Genomic DNA, 16,682 nt, shown 5'->3' on the forward strand with positions numbered 1-16,682 from the left:
GCAGGGTATAGAAATGTATATGAAAGTTGGCTTAAAGCAGTGATTCTGAGACATTTTGGCCATCCCCTAGATCAGAGTCCAAAAAGTAAAGCTTCACACCCACCACCGGATTATTGAATTATTATCATTTATTTATGTTTAAACTGCTCATTTTAGTTTAAACTGCCCTTTATTATATCTTTTTATTGGCCATTATGACCAAAATGGCATCTTTTTGTTCACAGTGCTTTGTGCCTGTTTGCCTGTGAAAATAAGTAAACCTATAATTTACTCACCACCCATTTTCATTAATAATAAAGAACCAGCCCAGCTGAACTTTAATAACCTGAGGTTAGCAAGACAGCAGCAGCAAACTCTTCACCGTTTATTTTTATCATTCAATTTATTGTGTATTTTGACCCTGGTCTTCCACCGACGACGTGCTGTAGCTATGTATCCCACCACTATTGCTTGACCCACAGTTTGAAAAGCACTGGCTAAAAAAAGAAAGCTTAGGGCTCAAAGAGAACTAAGGGTTATTTTGTTAATCATGCAAAGCTACTCTAGGAGAGTCTAAGAAAAAACATATGGAGCTGGAAATGAGCACAAGATTGTTTTACCTCTTTATAGACCTGTCTGTGCTTTTTTTGGAACGATTTATTTCTCTGTGCAAGACATTTAATCTCTCTTTGTATACAAAAGGTGCTTTATAAATAAAATCTCCTCATCTAGAAACATCTAGTACTTGGCTATTTAAGGATAGTTTAGTTCGTGAGAGTGACCATGATTCATCAGGGATGACTCAGTTTCATGGATGAATCAGAATGAGTGTTGTAGTGTGCATGTCTGTGCACATGTGTGTGTGGGCTCCTCTCACATGTGACGATGACAGATTCAGCTATAAACTAAAGCCAGATATCACCTTGGTTTGGCAGTTTTCTATTTTTTTTTGTTGTATTTTTTTAACAAAAGTGCATTTTGTTGCCTTAAGTGCATTTTTCCCCATTTCAAAACAGCTCCAAACATCTGGCTAGTGCAAACAGATCAAAAGGTTTTTCTTAAACTCTTTTTGCTGTTTGTACATTTTTTCCTCTGCACATTTTAACTTTATGGATGCCAATTTAAAGAGAAAACATGCAAAAATACTTAAAGAAAGAATAATATTGATTTTATCTGCCTGGAGTGTTATATACATATAACACTCACTTTACTGAGTGCCTCTTCCTGTGTCTGTTTATCAACTGTTGACGATGAACGCTGCAGGAACTCACTCTCACCTTTGCTGGCCCACTGTGCCTCTATCAGCTCCTCCCCGTCCTGTTCCTGCACACCTTCTGATAGCATCACAGCTCCTCTCCTCTTCGTTGTTCGTTCACCGGCTTCCTCTTCATCGTCCCCTCCCTGAAGAATGAATTCTGACCTGCAGCGAAGGCACTGCAGGCGAATGCAGCTGTGACAGAGCTCAGAAACCCGGCGTTGGTTTTCCTCCACCACATTAGACAGTATGTCAGTCAGAGCCTGGTCAGCAAAAAAAAAAAAATGTTTGTTAACAAGCAGGAAAACCAAGACATTTCTGCTCACTAAACAGTTCTGCAGGAGTCAAAGGTGGTAATAATACATTTTTTACAGCAGTTCAGAGATATACAAGCATTCTCCACACATTCCAGACAATATTAACTTTTTCCTGTAACTACACAAAAAAATTATATAGAAAATTAAAGGGTACCTATAATGCTTTGTGTTATTTTATGTCACAGATATACTGTTACAATAGAGGATTCTCATATCAAACATGGGCAGGCAATTTTCCCACGAGGCCGCATGAGAAACTGGGACTGTCATGGAGAGCTACATCTTAAGTTTGTGCGGTGCTCCACAACAGGCTGCACCTTATTATTAGACAATATGTCAGTCAGAACCTGATCAGCAAAATAAAAAATAAGAAATAATTCTGGAGGAGAGAAAGGTGGTAATAATACATTTCTGCCTGCAGCCCATGAGATATACAAGCATTCTCTTTGCTTTTCTCTCTGACAGGCGACTGCAAGCTAAAAACTGAAGTATTTATATAAAATGTCTTAACACATAGGCGTCAAACTCTGGCCCGCAGCCTAATTACATTTGGCCCGCGAAGCCATACCAAATTACTATCAGAGCTGGCCTACTGGTATTATACAGCTAATATATATATTGTTTAGTATTAAGCTTTGCTTGTTCCATATTCAGTTTTTCAGCAAAACGTTTTTGAGTCCATTAGAAAAGATTCATTCTTATATCTGGAGGAATAAATATATTTCAATAAATATTAACGTTAGCCCGCGACTTTGTTCCAGTTTTGAGTTTTGGCCCACTGTGTATTTGAGTTTGACACCCCTGTCTTAACAGGATAGGAGAACTCGAGAAAATATTAGAATGGGTTTCCATAAACTACTACGTTTGACAAATTTCTGAAACTAGCAGTCATTCTTAGTTCTTTCCTTAAGTAGAACCTCAAGGTGCTCGTTTGGTTTTACACGTAATTCAGTTATGTGTGTATTTAAACATACATTACATATTAACTGAACAGCTTTCTGCTTTTAACATTTCATCTGACACAGGTTTTAGATTGTACTGCTGTTGATTGTCGTCAGGTACACAAAGGTAACATGGACTGAGCAGAGGACAGCCTGTGAACATGCCCAGACAACTACAGCATGTCCAAGAAGTCAGTGGGTGGGTGTTCTTATTTACGTACACTGCTTCATTGTACGCACCTTGCACGTCATCTGCATTGATGTGTGGGAAAATTGACAGCACAAACAACCACTCCTGGCAACAGAAGTTTGTGTGCATGAATTTAAATGTGTGAGAGTTTTTCAGCTAACCTGCAGTGCTTGCTGAGGGTCATCATCTAACAGGACGTAGCGTCTCCTTCGTTTGTCCTTGCTGATGTAGTCAAAGTAAAGTTCTACAGCTGGAAACTGATTTTCTAAATCCTGAAAGATAGTCAAAGTCATTTATCAAGTTGATAAAAACATTATATTTTCCTTTATAGACGTAAAGATGTTAGAGATGAAGATGAAGAATCTCCTTTCATACCCCTCGGGTCCACGCAGCCTCAGTTGTTTCCACCTTAGCCAGGCTATCCAGCTCCAGACGGCATCTCTCCTGGCCACACTGCATGTCCATCTCAAGCACTAAGCCCTTTTTGATGCACAAGAACACCTCCCTTCTTCCCTTCCTCTGCCACTGACCTTCACCAAGCCCCTCCTCTTTGTCAGATAAGACACCAACAAGCAGAGGGTGACAAAGGTCCACTAAGAGAAAAGAAAAGTAGTAGTCAGAGAAAGCAGATCATAACTGGAGGAGATTTGTGCTGATTATCCTTCAGAATAACTGCATTTTGTTAAGTCGAGCACATATTGAGTTAGATACTGTTTAAAATGTTTCTCAATTTTCAACCTCCCTACCTCCTAAATCCTCTTCTTCTTCATGATTGGTCTCGCCACTCGCTGCTCTAGCAGACCTGTGGCTCTCTGGACTTGGCTGAGGTGAACTCACTACTCCCTGGCTCATCACCAGCCCATCTACCATGCTGTTATCCAAGGTGGACTCTGTCAGCTGAGGGGTCTGACCACCTTGCAAGGTGGACTCCATTTCCAGGTCTGCATCCACGTCAGAGGCCTCATTTCTGGGTTCAGAGGAAAGAATAGGTGGTGGGAGGACTTCCGGGACCTTGTGGGAAGACGGCGGCAATGGCTGCTGCTGTGGGATAGATGTAGTGGTAGTAGCGATGGTGGTGGTGAGGCCGTTGGAGAGGGTTTGAGAGCAGGAGGTTTGCTGGTTAACAGTGGTGGTGAGCGTTAAGGGTGAAGCTCCATCTAGATGGTGTTCATATCTTAGCCAGTCTTCTCCGAGTTGTTCCCTGAAGCTGGACATGCGTTCAATCTCCTGCTGGTGCTGAAGGACGATGCCTAGAAGAGGAAAAAGAACAGAAAAAACAAAACAAAAAAAAAAAACAAACATTCATGCTCGTATCCACCTCTATACTTTTAGTCTTGGACTTTGCATGACTTTTCTTAGTTGAGCATATGATAAGGTTATTTGATACTTTAGCAATATTTAACAAGAGCATACTCCATTACTACAGTACAAGGTAAATCATAATTTTTGCCTTTATGTTGAAACTTTAGACGGCAAACATGTTTTGACAACAAACCCTGTGTGGAGGACAAGGGTCTGGACTCATAATCAGTATCACTGGGTTCGGATATACTGGCCCTCCGCACTTTCACCTTACTCTGAAACAAAAATTGACAATTTTTCATTAAATATCAGAGAAAAGCACTAAAAAAAGCATATCAACACCCAAAAGAGCATCACTCCCACCCTATTTTTCCTTCTGCGAAGGTTTGAGACAACCGCTTCGCCGACGGACAGGCTGTCACTCAGCTCCCCCATCCCACTAGATGCTTCCTGGTAACTGCGTTCTGCAGGCATGGTGTAACCTGAAGGCAAAGTCTGCACCTGGACCATCAGCGGCCCTGGTTTTGGCAGAACCTGCAGAGAAGAGTACTCCAACTTTACTACCACAAATGATTTTAAGTATTAATTCCACATTTTCTTTTCCAAATACAGTGCAAATAAATGTAGATTATACCTTGCTACAAAGTAGGGCTGCTCGATTATGGCAAAAATGATAATCACGATTATTTTCACTGAAATTGAGATCTCGATTATTTGACGATATTTATTTAACAATAACAATGTATTGAATGATGGCTTTAAAGATTGTCAAAAAATAATATAAAATAGTGTGCAAATACTGATAACAGTGCAAATATTTGCAATATAAAAAATAAATGAAAAATGTAAACATCTATGTTTAGTGAACTTTGCAGTGTTGCTCTGTGGTGCAGCTACGACACTGTAGCAAAGTTTACGCACTATGTCTACTTGATCCACGTCTGACTCCGCGAACCCATAATGTTTCCACACCACTGAAGTTTTTTTTACCTCTCTTTTCAACCAATGGCAGTCACTCTCCTCTCCAAATAACTTCTGCTTAGAGTTGGGGGACCTCTTAATCAGCGGTCCCCAACCCCCGGGTCCCCAACCCCCGGGCCTCGGACCGGTAGCGGGCCGCGAGAGTAGAGGCTCAGGTGTGAAATGTATAGTTTTCAGGGTTTTTAATCGGCTTTCAACGTTATTTTGTTATCGTTTTTATTGTTTACTCTGTTTTCCTGGGTCTTTTCACGTGTGCTATGAATAAATTTTCTTTTTTTTGGTACCGGTACTAGTTTTATTTTGTTGTATTTATCCGCGACACCTTAAAGGCCGGTCCATGAAAATATTGTCGGGAATAAACCGGTCCGTGGCGCAAAAAAGGTTGGGGACCGCTGCTCTCAGTGTTGTGACGCGTGTTCGAAATGCAGAGAGGTGCGCTCGATTTGCCACACGGAGCAGCGCGAGAGTAAAGCACGAGGGAGGGGCTAATAATTGGCTCAGTCATTTTTAATGATCGTTGAAAGCCCAGATCGTAATCGTGATTACAATTCGATTAATTGGTATCAGCTCAGACGGCACTTTAAACAGACTGAACTCTCTCTTAATGCACCACCGCATAGACATTGCATGTTCTCCCCATCCTTAACGGACAAGGCATTTAACATATGGACAAAGCTTGGAATAACATCAATGACTGCTCTTTTCACGGACAATATCTTTTCCTCATTTGAACAGCTGGTGAACAAGTTCAAGATCCCTCAGTCACACTTTTTCAGGTATCTACAACTCAGGAATTTTGTTGCTTCTAATACTGACTGCTTTCCGTCCTGTCCATGTCCATCCCTTTTGGATGATATTTTTGATTTTAAACCAAATGCTAAGCGGGTTATAAGTGATGTTTATGAGCTGTTAAGTGATTTTAGGCTGTCCACATTGCAATCACTTAGGGAACGATGGGGAAGTGATCTTGGCCAACGGATTGCAGATGAGACTTGGCATAAGATAATCAATAGAATTTCTTCGTCATCTATTTGCCTTAAACATGTGGTGATTCAGTTCAAAGTTGTTCACCGTCTCCATTGGTCTAAAACTAGACTGAGCAAAATCAAGGATGGGTTTGACCCCACATGTAACCGGTGCAAACGAGAGCCTGCTTCCCTATTTCACATGTTCTGGGCATGTCCAAAACTGGGTAGCTTTTGGAAAAGCATATTTGAAACCATGTCCAACATATTTGATGTTCCAATTGCACCCTGCCCGTTTATAGCTATTTTTGGGGTGGCGCCTTGTGATGCTAGTCTTTCCAAATCACACTCTGATCTTCTGGCCTTCTGCACTCTTTTGGCCCGTAGAATGATATTATTGAAATGGAAAGAGCCACTTCCACCTGTATATGGGCAATGGGTTAAGGATGTCATGTACTATACTCAGCTGGAAAAGATCCGCTACACTGTAAAAGGTTCGGTTCAGAGGTTTTATGACACATGGCAACCTTTTCTTACTTACTTTGAAAGATTAAGTCTGGATACTATTGCTTAATGTGCGTGTGAGTGGGGTTTTTTTGGGTTTTTTTTGTTGTTTTGGTTTTTTTGTTGTTGTTTTTTTTTTCCCTTGCTGTTGTTCATTTATTTTATTATTTACTTTGTATCTGTAATTTTATTTTATTTTATCTCTTCTTTCCTCTCTGGCTGGGTTTTAGTTACACAGTTCTGGATTGGGGGGGGGGGGGGGGGGCAGGACTGTTTGTTAATATTGCCATAATTGTTGTTGGAAGCAATTCTTTGTTCAATAAAAAGACCTTGATCAAAAAAAAAAACAATTCGATTAATTGAGCAGCCCTAATACAAAGTAAATAAATGTAGCAAGTAGCAACAATTTACACCGCATGAATTTTTGAGTCACTCTGAAGAGAATCTGCTTTAGTATCAAGCTTTTAAACTGTGAGATGATGAAGTGATGTTAAGAGTGAGACTCACTGATATTTCAGATGAGGACAGTAGGGTGCCATCAAGTTTGAGCTATAAAGAAAGAAAAAAGGGAATGCCTGAAATTTTGGGTGAAAACAAGAAAGGCAAAGCTCAAACCTTTGTGTGAATAGCAAAGCTGCACTTTGTGACAAATTGGAGAACAGATGACCCAGAGGCTACTAGAACTTAAAAACAATACTTTCACATCACATTTCCATCCTTCTTTGGAAATGTAAGGTAAACTTTAAAAGTATATATATGCATAATACATTCAGTTACAATTCTTATCACTCACTCTGGTGTTGGCAGCTTTTGGCGAGAGGTGTCTGACTGTGGAGGTGCGGTGGGTCTTCTGGAAGTACAGTGGGTTTCCTTCCAGATTCAACTGAAAAAAGACAGTAGAGTTTGCATTCTTAGCTACTCACCTATGGAAAAAAAAAACCTCCCAGTTTGAGACAAGGAGGCAGAAAATCTTAGGCTAGATTACATGACTTTAAAGTTTTTTGTGTAAAACCTCACCATTAGATGTCAGTAGACTGCTGATTGAAGTTAACTGAATTCAACTCTTTTATTAGCATTAGCTAACTTCCTGGCTAATGTTAGCTAAGTGCTCAGATGCCACTGGTCAGCTGCGACGTTAATGCTGGACCACTATTGTTATGATGATGATGTAGGACCAACACAGGGATATCAAATCGTAAAGATTGTCAGTCTACACTTTACCTCAGCTGTCAATATATGTACATGCCTATTTACTGTGGGTGAGGCTATAAATCTTTGTGAAAAGAGTCTGATACAAGTCGATGAGTCAATGAAGTTTACTTCTATTTGATTAGCGCGATACTGAGGTGAGTTGTTCAAGATATCCTGAACGTTTCTGTCAGTGTTTTTGCTGCTGTTAGCTTCGGTTATCCTTTGTTAGCTGCTGTTAGTGAAACTTAGTGAATAAACTGCCATACAATGTGGGAATGTAATCAAACTGTGTCACAGGGCTAAAGCCTAACATTAGCTGGCATAACATTAGCTTATAACCAGCTGTCATTGTTCATCCAGCTTTCATCAGCTGTACAGAAATGGGGGGATTTTGCATCTAATCTGTTGCCAGGTTTTTTGTGTTAGGGCCCTGACTTCAGTTCTGCAGGGGCTTGAGGTGAGGAAGAAGAGGATGATATTCTATTAAGATACTGGTGGTGTTGCCTCCTTCCTTCCTGTTTTCAGTTTGTCAGTGGAGGGGACCCCTTCTTAGACGATAAAACACAAAGTATGAACCTTCATATCTAGAGTCTGAAGGTGCATATACAAATTCAAATTTGCCTGAACAGCATGGGAATGGCTACGAGTTCTCTCCTTCTTTGGGATGTATGTGGCCAGTCTCTAACCACGTAGATAAAATATGATTAGGCAGAACAGTGACGTCCACTGTATTCAAGATGTTTGTGGCACAAACCAGTGCCGGCGCCTGTGCATTTTTAATGGGTTAAATCTAAGTTTATAAGAACACATCAGTTTGTTGGAAGATGTAATTACACACTAATCTGTGTATATTGATGAGTACAACTTTATTTTTCTATAACATAAACTCAGAAAATGGCTATTGCACCTTTAAACCATTGTTTAGTTATGCCGCTATAAGCTCAGGCAGCTGGGGGACCTCAAAGTCAACCTCATTAGTATTTTCTAGAGATGTGAGGTAAAATGCTTCCTCTGTATCGCAATGTTACAGACTCTTTCAAAAAACAAAAAACAAATACTGGATCCTGGTGAATTCCAACAGTTTAGCCCAGCCCCACTTTTGTAACGTTTTCATGCAAATCCATCCAAAATGGTTGAAGAAACCTGCTAACAAGCAGATTTAAAAACAATGAGCCCTAATCGCTTGACCTCACTGGGAGCAGTAACAAAGTGTCATGTAAATTTGATCATCTAAGGATAAATGTGTGCATGTGTGCATCTTTACTGTGTTGAGGCAGTGCAGCAGGGAGAGAGGAGCCAGCTGGGAATGCTCCAGCAGGATGTTGTAGGCCAGGTCTAAATGCTGGAGAGAAGACAACTGTTCCACGCCTGTTTTGATGAGAGATGCCAATGATGCAAGTGAATTCAAACTCATGCACAAGTTCAAGAGCACTGGTTTTAAAGGAAAAAATGACCAAACATTAAGTTGTGTAATTAAATTCTCATGTTCTTTTCCCTTATTAAAAATGTCTCTGTGTGATGAAGAAAACTATCTTACAAAACAGTGGCAATAAAGTTTGTATATCTTCACGCTGCTTCCTCATCTACCAGCTTCATCACTATTTGGTCTCTTTGCTGAGAAGGTAAATTGGGCTTTAAGAAGAGTACGGGAAGCCTGCGACTGATAACAGTTGTTCCTACCGTTGATGGTTTCCAGTTCGTTGTTCCTGAGGATGAGTGTGACCAGCTTGGCCCTAGCACTCATACCGAGTGTTGGCGCCCTCTGCAGGCAGTTGTAGCCCAGGTTCAAGTGTTCCAGCTCAGTCAGAGCCTGGGCGAAAGCAAAAATAAAGTAAAACAAGATTACTGTAAATTGCAGAATAAACAAATAAAGCTTAGATTCTATGTAACCAAATGCTGATAGCAATCCAACCTTTAGGAATTCAGCACACTCCTGAATCTTGTTATGGCTTAGATCCAAAGATTTCAGGACATTCAGTAAACTCTGTAAGATTTGAAGAAGTTGAGGTTGGATAGAAACCTTATGCTTATGAATCAGTAATGACACATCTGTGTATTTGCTTTTCTCACCAGTGACTGGTCAAGGCAAACTATGGAGTTGTAGCTGAAGTTCAGGGTGTGAAGTTCAAGCCACGGTAGTGCTGAGCTCAGATCACCTCCACACAGAGAGAGCAGCTCCTAAAAATGCACATCATATAAATCACTGAGCTTTTTGGTCCTCTCATGAAACCTGCTCATGCTACCGGCTGGGAGTACCTCCAAGGAACTGAGGCTTTTTGAGCAGGTAAAAACCTCCAGCTGGGAGTAAATTCCTCTGAGGCCCTCGAGACAGTGAGGGGGGATTCTCTTCAGCTGGTGAGGAAGAACAAGCAGGGACGAGTTATAATGTAAAAGACCTGTGACCTTAAACAACAAGAAGTGAAAGTAGGAAGTATTCACACATTACCTCCAAACACTTCAGAGACTTGAAAGGGAAAATTTTTAACACAGACTTGAGCCTCACACCCAGCGGGTTGATGAGCTGCAAACACACAGCGAGTCAGAAATTAGTTGGCAGGGCCAACTTTTTGGGACTCAATGTGAAAGAACCAAGTTCTGGGTTAAAACCAACCTTGAGGGAAACTGTCTTCTGCAGGATGTCAAACAGGAACTGCAGCTGCAGCAGCGAAGCGGTGTCAGCTGGGTGGGAGGGCAGTGCGAGGAACCCGTGTTGCTGGCTCCGGGATAGCAAGTACTGCTCAAACAGCCTTGTGAGCTGCTGCAAGGTGGCAGCAGGCAGGGTCAGCGTGCTGCTGCCGTCCAGCACCATGTCACCTGAAGGGTGAAAGCGAGCTTTCATCCTTAAAGTAATCAGCCAGATTTGACTCACAAGTGACAAGTTAGTAGGGGTGGGGGAAAAAATCGATACTGTGTAGTATCGTGATATTTTGTTTGCTAATAATGTATCGATACAGGGACAGCAGAAATCGATATTTTGTTACAAAAAAGGTTTTTGTGGACTGGAACTCTGACTTCAGAGCATGTTGATCCTTTTTCTGAGCAAGAATCCTGTCACTGTCCAAATGTGTTTAACTGTTTTTTTGGCAGCAATAAACATGACAGTTTACTTATTTTAATTTAAGACATGTTTTATTTTAATTAAGTTTAAAACTTTTTTTTATTTAATGTAAAATTATATTTTGTTTTAATTTATTGTCAAATTCTTCAGTTGCTGAATGGGCTGCATAGTTTTTATAAATAGCTATAATTGTACCAGATGGTTGCATTCAGTTCAGTTGGACTAGACTATAATACAAGCCGTTCAGTTTTTCAACAATAAAACTGACTGAAATGAGAGAAAGACTGAGTGCGAGACTTTGATATTAGATAAAATGAATATTGATAAAGTTTACCTTTATGTACAGAATCTGAATATCGCAAAATATTTTTAAAAATTGCAATAATATCATATCGTGCGTTAAGTATCGTGATAATATCGTATCGTGGGATGTATGGTGATTCCCACCTCTGCAAGTTAGTCAGCTACAGAATGAATGAGTAGCTCCAATGCAGTGCTACAGATTTGGAAGCATCCACCTGAATATTATTGTTGTTGGATGTCAGTAGAGCTCAGTAATTTAGGTAGCTATGCCTCTTTTTCATCAACTTCTACTCAGCGCGACTCAGTTTTTAAGGTTTTCCATTAGGTGGTAGTAGCTGGTACCACATACTTTTTAGTATCACTTTGGCCCCGGTTCTAAGCGAGCCAATCTGAGCCAAAAATGTGACGTCAATGGACGGCATGCCGCTAATCGGCCAGGCAGCGACTACACTGAAAGAGACACGAGTGCGACTCCTTCCCAAGACTCAAACCTGCCATTTTTTAAACCTGGTAACAAGGGAAGTGTTTACACACGCCTCCCACCAAAACCTTCACTTGATGTGTTGTGTTTGTGGCGCATACTACTGAGGTCTTGAGATGTTTGGGCAGCCTTGCTGTAACGACCCCACCCACATTGAGATGGTACTTGTAACTGAAAAATGCAGAAACTGTGCAGAGTAGGTGCCAGTGGAAAAAAGGCTTTAGTGATCACAAACTTGGCAAATGGCTGAGTGTGTTAGACACACAAAAAATCATAATCAAACTACCGTATTATACTGTTGTTAGTGGTCTGATGTCGGCTAAATAATTTGCATTTCTGAAAATGAATCATTATCAGTGAACTATTAACACCACTCTCATTCATGTATTTAGTTCATATTGGAGAGTTCTGTGGACAGGAGGAACCTCAGAATAGCATCCCTGCTGTTTGGTGATGATGTGGTTCTGTTGGCTTCATCAGTGCATGACCATCAGCATGCACTGGAGCGGTTTGCAGCCGAGCATGAAAGCCAGCGACTCTGAGTCTGACGAAGTGGTTCACTGCTGGGAAAACAGTGCAATGCTCTATTTGGGTTGGGAAAGAGAGGCAGCCTCAAGGCGAGTGAGTTCAAATATCATGGGATCTCATTCACGAGTGTTGGGAAGCTCGACGGACGGTTTAGCGCGGCGTCAGCAGAAACCCGGCTGTTGAACCAGGCCGTTGTGGTGAAGACAGTTTCGATTTACTGATCCATCTACGTCCACAACCTTCACCTGTGGTCATGACTTCTGAGTAACAACCAAAAGAGTAAGGCAGTGAATACACCCTTTACCTGGACTGTGCCTTAGAGGTGAGGTAATTACTTAAGGCCCGGGCACAGAATCGTTACAACAGAGGCTCCACTGGACAGTTTCGAAAAATGTGAAGGAGGGCATAAATTTTGGACTTTTTATCAATTTTTTTAATAAGTTTATAAGTTTTTGTTCTAGTGATAAAAACCTCCCACATGGACATTCAGAAATTAAGTAATAGATAAACATTTAAATGACAGAAAAGGTTGTTTAAATTTAGCACTATCTGCTCCAGGAACTTCTTTTTACAGCGGGCCCATAGTAAAAATTACCTTGATGCCATTTTTACTGAAAATCACAGAAAATGATTTCCTATTTTCTATAAATTAACGAAAACTTAGTTTTATAATTACAGGACAGTCTCAGCGATGAGCAACTAAATCTTGTTCTGAAACTTTACACATGTATTTCTTACAATTTAAGCACACAATGCTTATTGACAGATTTCTTTCATTTAAAACAACAGCATTTCTTTATCGTGCATGGTTAAATCTAGGAACGCCTCTGGATCCCCCAGGAGGGACTCGAAAGTATGGCTGCTGTGAATGTGACCCAGCATCAGATAAGTGGAAGACAATAGATGGATGGTTGATTTCTCTCAATAATATAACACCCCCTTTCAAATAACTCCTCAGACAAATTAAAAGGAAAACATTATCTGTAAACAGACTGTAAAACCCCTACATTATTAATGAATAGGGGATTAGGCTGGCTCAGTTATTATCTCATACATCGTCTGTTGAAATAGCTTAAAGCGCAATCAGCTTTTGGGGTGGGGGGAAGGGTTGAAGGCTCTTAGATTATTATGTTTCCTCACAGAGCGAACCTGGATGGTCCTGAACCTGTCAACATGAGTTAGCCGCCTCATGATCCTGTGTCATGCTGCTGTTTTTGGACGGATCTTGTACGGAAAGGGAACAGTGTCACACTGGCACATACCGTTATTTCGGAGAAGCGTGGCCAAGCTATGTACGAGAGGAGAGTGGCCCGTCTGAAGTGCAGCCATCCTGTAAGAATTCAAGAAATAGTCCTGAGTACACAACTCACGGAAATTAAAAACAGAAAAGCTTGTCTTGCACGCGTTCAGTACGTTTCGTGCTGTTGTTTCAGCGGATTTGATAAAAACAAAAGACGACTACAGACAACTATACCACAGCCTCGGGCTAATAAGCACTTTTTCCGTGTTAATGTAGTTAGCGTTCAAAGCTTTAGAGACACGCTAACTGACATAGGCATCCAAAACTCTGCTATTGCTAGCAGTTAGCTCGGCTAAAGTATCCCGATAAGTAAGCAAAACGACATACCTGTGCAATGACAGCCGACAGCCGGATTGCTAACATCAAGGTGTTAGTTATAGTAGAGCATATTAATTTTGGCGCACAAAGAAACGCCACGTTATGGTGCTCATTTGTTATTGTGGCAATCAAGCGCAGAGTGATGTTGACATTTTTTACCTCCGTCACATGACGGAACTGAAAGCGTGTACGGTAGCCTCGTTATACCAAAAGGTATGACTCTTACGCGCCCATTGTTTCTTCTTTTTTAAAATCCTTCTTCTTCTTCTTCTTCTTCTTCTTCTTCTTCTTCTTCTTCTTCTTCTTAATATTATTATTATTCATAATAATAGTAAAAATCCTCACAGTTTGAATAAAGGCACACATTAAAGATAAATATAAATGTCACTGCATATAGTCAAAAGGTCAAACGTTCAGTTCAAGGTTATTATACTAAAATTAAACAAACATAAACTAAAACTAGATGTGCAAAAATTGTTGTTAACTGAAATAAGAATAAAAAGTGGCCCTTAAAAATAATAAAAATTAACTGAGATGATTTTTGTAAAATGTGGAAATTTACTAAAACGTTAAAAATCTATTTAGAGAAAATAAATATCATTAGTTTTCCTCTTTGTCAGTTTGGTAAAGTTTGTTATTACAGCTTGCCTGATGAGGCTTTGATGACCTGATACTTATGTCTGCAAGACTTAAAGTACTGGCTTCAAAAAGTGGTGCTTTTTTATTTTAATACCTATGCAGATTTTCCTGAATCTTGACTTCAGCATATGTCCTCTATATAGTATTACAATTTTTAAACAAAAAATTTTAAACAATAAAAACTAAACTAAAATGAGCAAACCCGATCAGGAAACTGACTGAATCTGAATTTTAAAAACAAGAAAACAGAAACAAAAATAAAACTGATTTAAGAAAATACAAAAGTATAATAGCTCTGTTATGATCTTACAATAATTCTAAACTACATATTTTTATACATATATAAGATGTAAACTATGGCCAAAAAATACTGAAAGAACGATTAAGACAGAGCAAGCCTATAAAAGCAGTTCTTTTCGTTCTACTTAAAAGGCACAAAAATAGAAACAGACGTGTAGAAATGCATAAGAACTTTTTTTAAAAAGAGATTTTCTACTTTTTCATCAATAAAAAGTTCTGTCATGTGCTAAAACATTTCTCGACATGATGTATAGTTGAAATTTAAACGTCTGTGGCCACTGGGTGGAGCACTTGCAGCAAAGAGGCTAGATTCCATATAATGGTCTGTATTAAATAGAAATAAATACAAAACTGCAAACAGCGAGGATATATACAACTTTCAGATGTCAAAACCATAGAAAATGAGCATCTGTGCATAAGTAGCAGTATATACTATATGTGTTTTAACTTTGTGCTTGAAAACCAAAAGCAAATAAAATAAAAAAATATATATATACATAAAGTTAAGATGAAGTCAGGCAGAAGTGTTGCAAATCTTACATGGACCCTTCAAAGGTCATGCACTAAAGACTTTTTCTGGCTTCTTCCCTTTAAAAGCCCATATAATAGGACACAGACCCTGTGGTAGCTGTGGTTTTACAGCTGCTGGCGGGTGTTGGTCCAATCAGATTCCAGCCATGGCAACCAATAAAAAACAGAGTTCGATGGGTGTCCAAGAGGCATCATTGGAGCTTGCACCGCATCTACTCATATCAAAACAGACCAGATTAAACTGAATTGAATTTGTGGTGAACCAACATGAGCTTGATTTTAGCAGGTAGGTCAACTATAATAGAAAGCAGAATATAAATCTGAATATAATCAAGAATACTGTGAAGGTTTACAAGACAATCACGTCCATGTACAGTGATTACATAGCATGTAACCAGGTGACAAGCTTTAACCTCTGTACACTTAACTGATCTAAACCAGGAAAGCAGTTTTCAGCAGCCCTTTTGTTTTATTGGGTAACACTTTTGGCTTCATAACAGATACTTTACAATGATTTGCATGAGCAAATAAAGCAGGAACTTTCCTAATTTGCACATGCATCACTTGTTGCTAGGCAGCAAACAAACATACTCTCTCGCACACACACACAAACACACAAGCATTTTTCCATTTGGGACTTGTGAAGCGAACATTTCCATGTAAGGATTTATGCTCTGTAATTTGGTAAACATTTCCATTCAGTAAGATGCTGTGCGTTTTACCCGCTTAAGAGACCTGAGTGCATATTCAGTTAACCCCTTAGTCCCAAAGTTTTATTTATTTAATTTTACATTTTTCTTTTCACCTAAAAAAAAATAGAATCCAAAGTGAGATTTGCACAAATGCTAATAATTTTACTTTGGCCAAATAAAAAAAAAACCTGTACCGCAGACAATAAATGAAAGCCTCATGGCCGTGATTCAGTGACACTGATGTTATCAAACATGTTTTCAAACCTCCAGGTGGTAACCCTTCTAAATTTCATACAGCAGAAATGAAGTACAATACATTCCACATGCAGTTTAGTCATAGTGCTACTAGAGGTCAGCATCAGCAAACCTTTGAACCTTTACATAATGTATGAAGTGGATCACCTTCATCTGGGAGGAAGAGGTTACCCATGCATGCATGTCTACTAGTTTTGACAGTTAATTACAATATGAAGTCATAATCCAGCTGCGTATCTGCTGTTCGTGTGACCTTGGTAACTCCCACTAACCCCACTAACAGGATGATATATTATTTTCCTAACTCCCTGCTCATTGCTTTTACTTATCCAATCAGTAATCCAAGTAAAGGGAAACTGTATTTAAGTCAGTAATCAAAGCCAGACTTTAAACAGTGCACTCATTCATTGTCAAAGTGTAAAAAATGGACTTGTTTTCACTGATAAGATGCCAGGAGAGTCCAATAACCTTAGTAAACTCGGTTTTATTCTTATTTGTTTTAAATGACAATGCATTTTGAAATTAGAGATGACTGTAAAGTAACAGGCTTGCAGTGAGGCCTAGCAGTGTAAAATTAACTAAATACATCATATTAATCGGTAAGATAGTGATTCATCTCTCCACTGGCTAGATAGGAGTTTGAATAATTCAT

At 39.6% G+C, this 16,682-nt stretch overlaps 1 protein-coding gene across 2 annotated transcripts in view; it reads right to left on the reverse strand.

Annotated features, from left to right (window-relative positions):
- The window catches only part of stk11ip (serine/threonine kinase 11 interacting protein), a 39,596-nt gene extending 25,794 nt beyond the window's left edge, over window positions 1-13,802 (reverse strand). For both annotated transcript variants that reach the window (XM_086283866.1, XM_086283865.1), the window contains exons 1-17: window positions 13,623-13,802; window positions 13,258-13,325; window positions 10,237-10,439; window positions 10,072-10,146; window positions 9,882-9,977; window positions 9,696-9,803; window positions 9,538-9,609; window positions 9,306-9,435; window positions 8,890-8,993; window positions 7,228-7,317; window positions 6,942-6,983; window positions 4,348-4,518; window positions 4,178-4,259; window positions 3,429-3,932; window positions 3,058-3,275; window positions 2,844-2,954; window positions 1,257-1,497 (exon numbers count right to left, since the gene is read on the reverse strand). In XM_086283866.1, the coding sequence (XP_086139992.1) occupies window positions 1,257-1,497; window positions 2,844-2,954; window positions 3,058-3,275; window positions 3,429-3,932; window positions 4,178-4,259; window positions 4,348-4,518; window positions 6,942-6,983; window positions 7,228-7,317; window positions 8,890-8,993; window positions 9,306-9,435; window positions 9,538-9,609; window positions 9,696-9,803; window positions 9,882-9,977; window positions 10,072-10,146; window positions 10,237-10,439; window positions 13,258-13,324 (2,314 nt within the window). In that variant the 5' untranslated portion in view covers window position 13,325; window positions 13,623-13,802. The remainder of the gene's footprint in view (window positions 1-1,256; window positions 1,498-2,843; window positions 2,955-3,057; window positions 3,276-3,428; window positions 3,933-4,177; window positions 4,260-4,347; window positions 4,519-6,941; window positions 6,984-7,227; window positions 7,318-8,889; window positions 8,994-9,305; window positions 9,436-9,537; window positions 9,610-9,695; window positions 9,804-9,881; window positions 9,978-10,071; window positions 10,147-10,236; window positions 10,440-13,257; window positions 13,326-13,622) is intronic.
- Between the last annotated feature and the right edge of the window lie 2,880 nt (window positions 13,803-16,682).

The sequence above is a fragment of the Aulonocara sp. 'chitande type north' Nkhata Bay genome, linkage group LG23 (genome assembly GCF_057382095.1).
Source record: "Aulonocara sp. 'chitande type north' Nkhata Bay isolate Kocher_YH1m ecotype deep benthic linkage group LG23, A_spYH_male_GT1.1, whole genome shotgun sequence".
Classification (NCBI taxonomy): domain Eukaryota; kingdom Metazoa; phylum Chordata; class Actinopteri; order Cichliformes; family Cichlidae; genus Aulonocara; species Aulonocara sp. 'chitande type north' Nkhata Bay.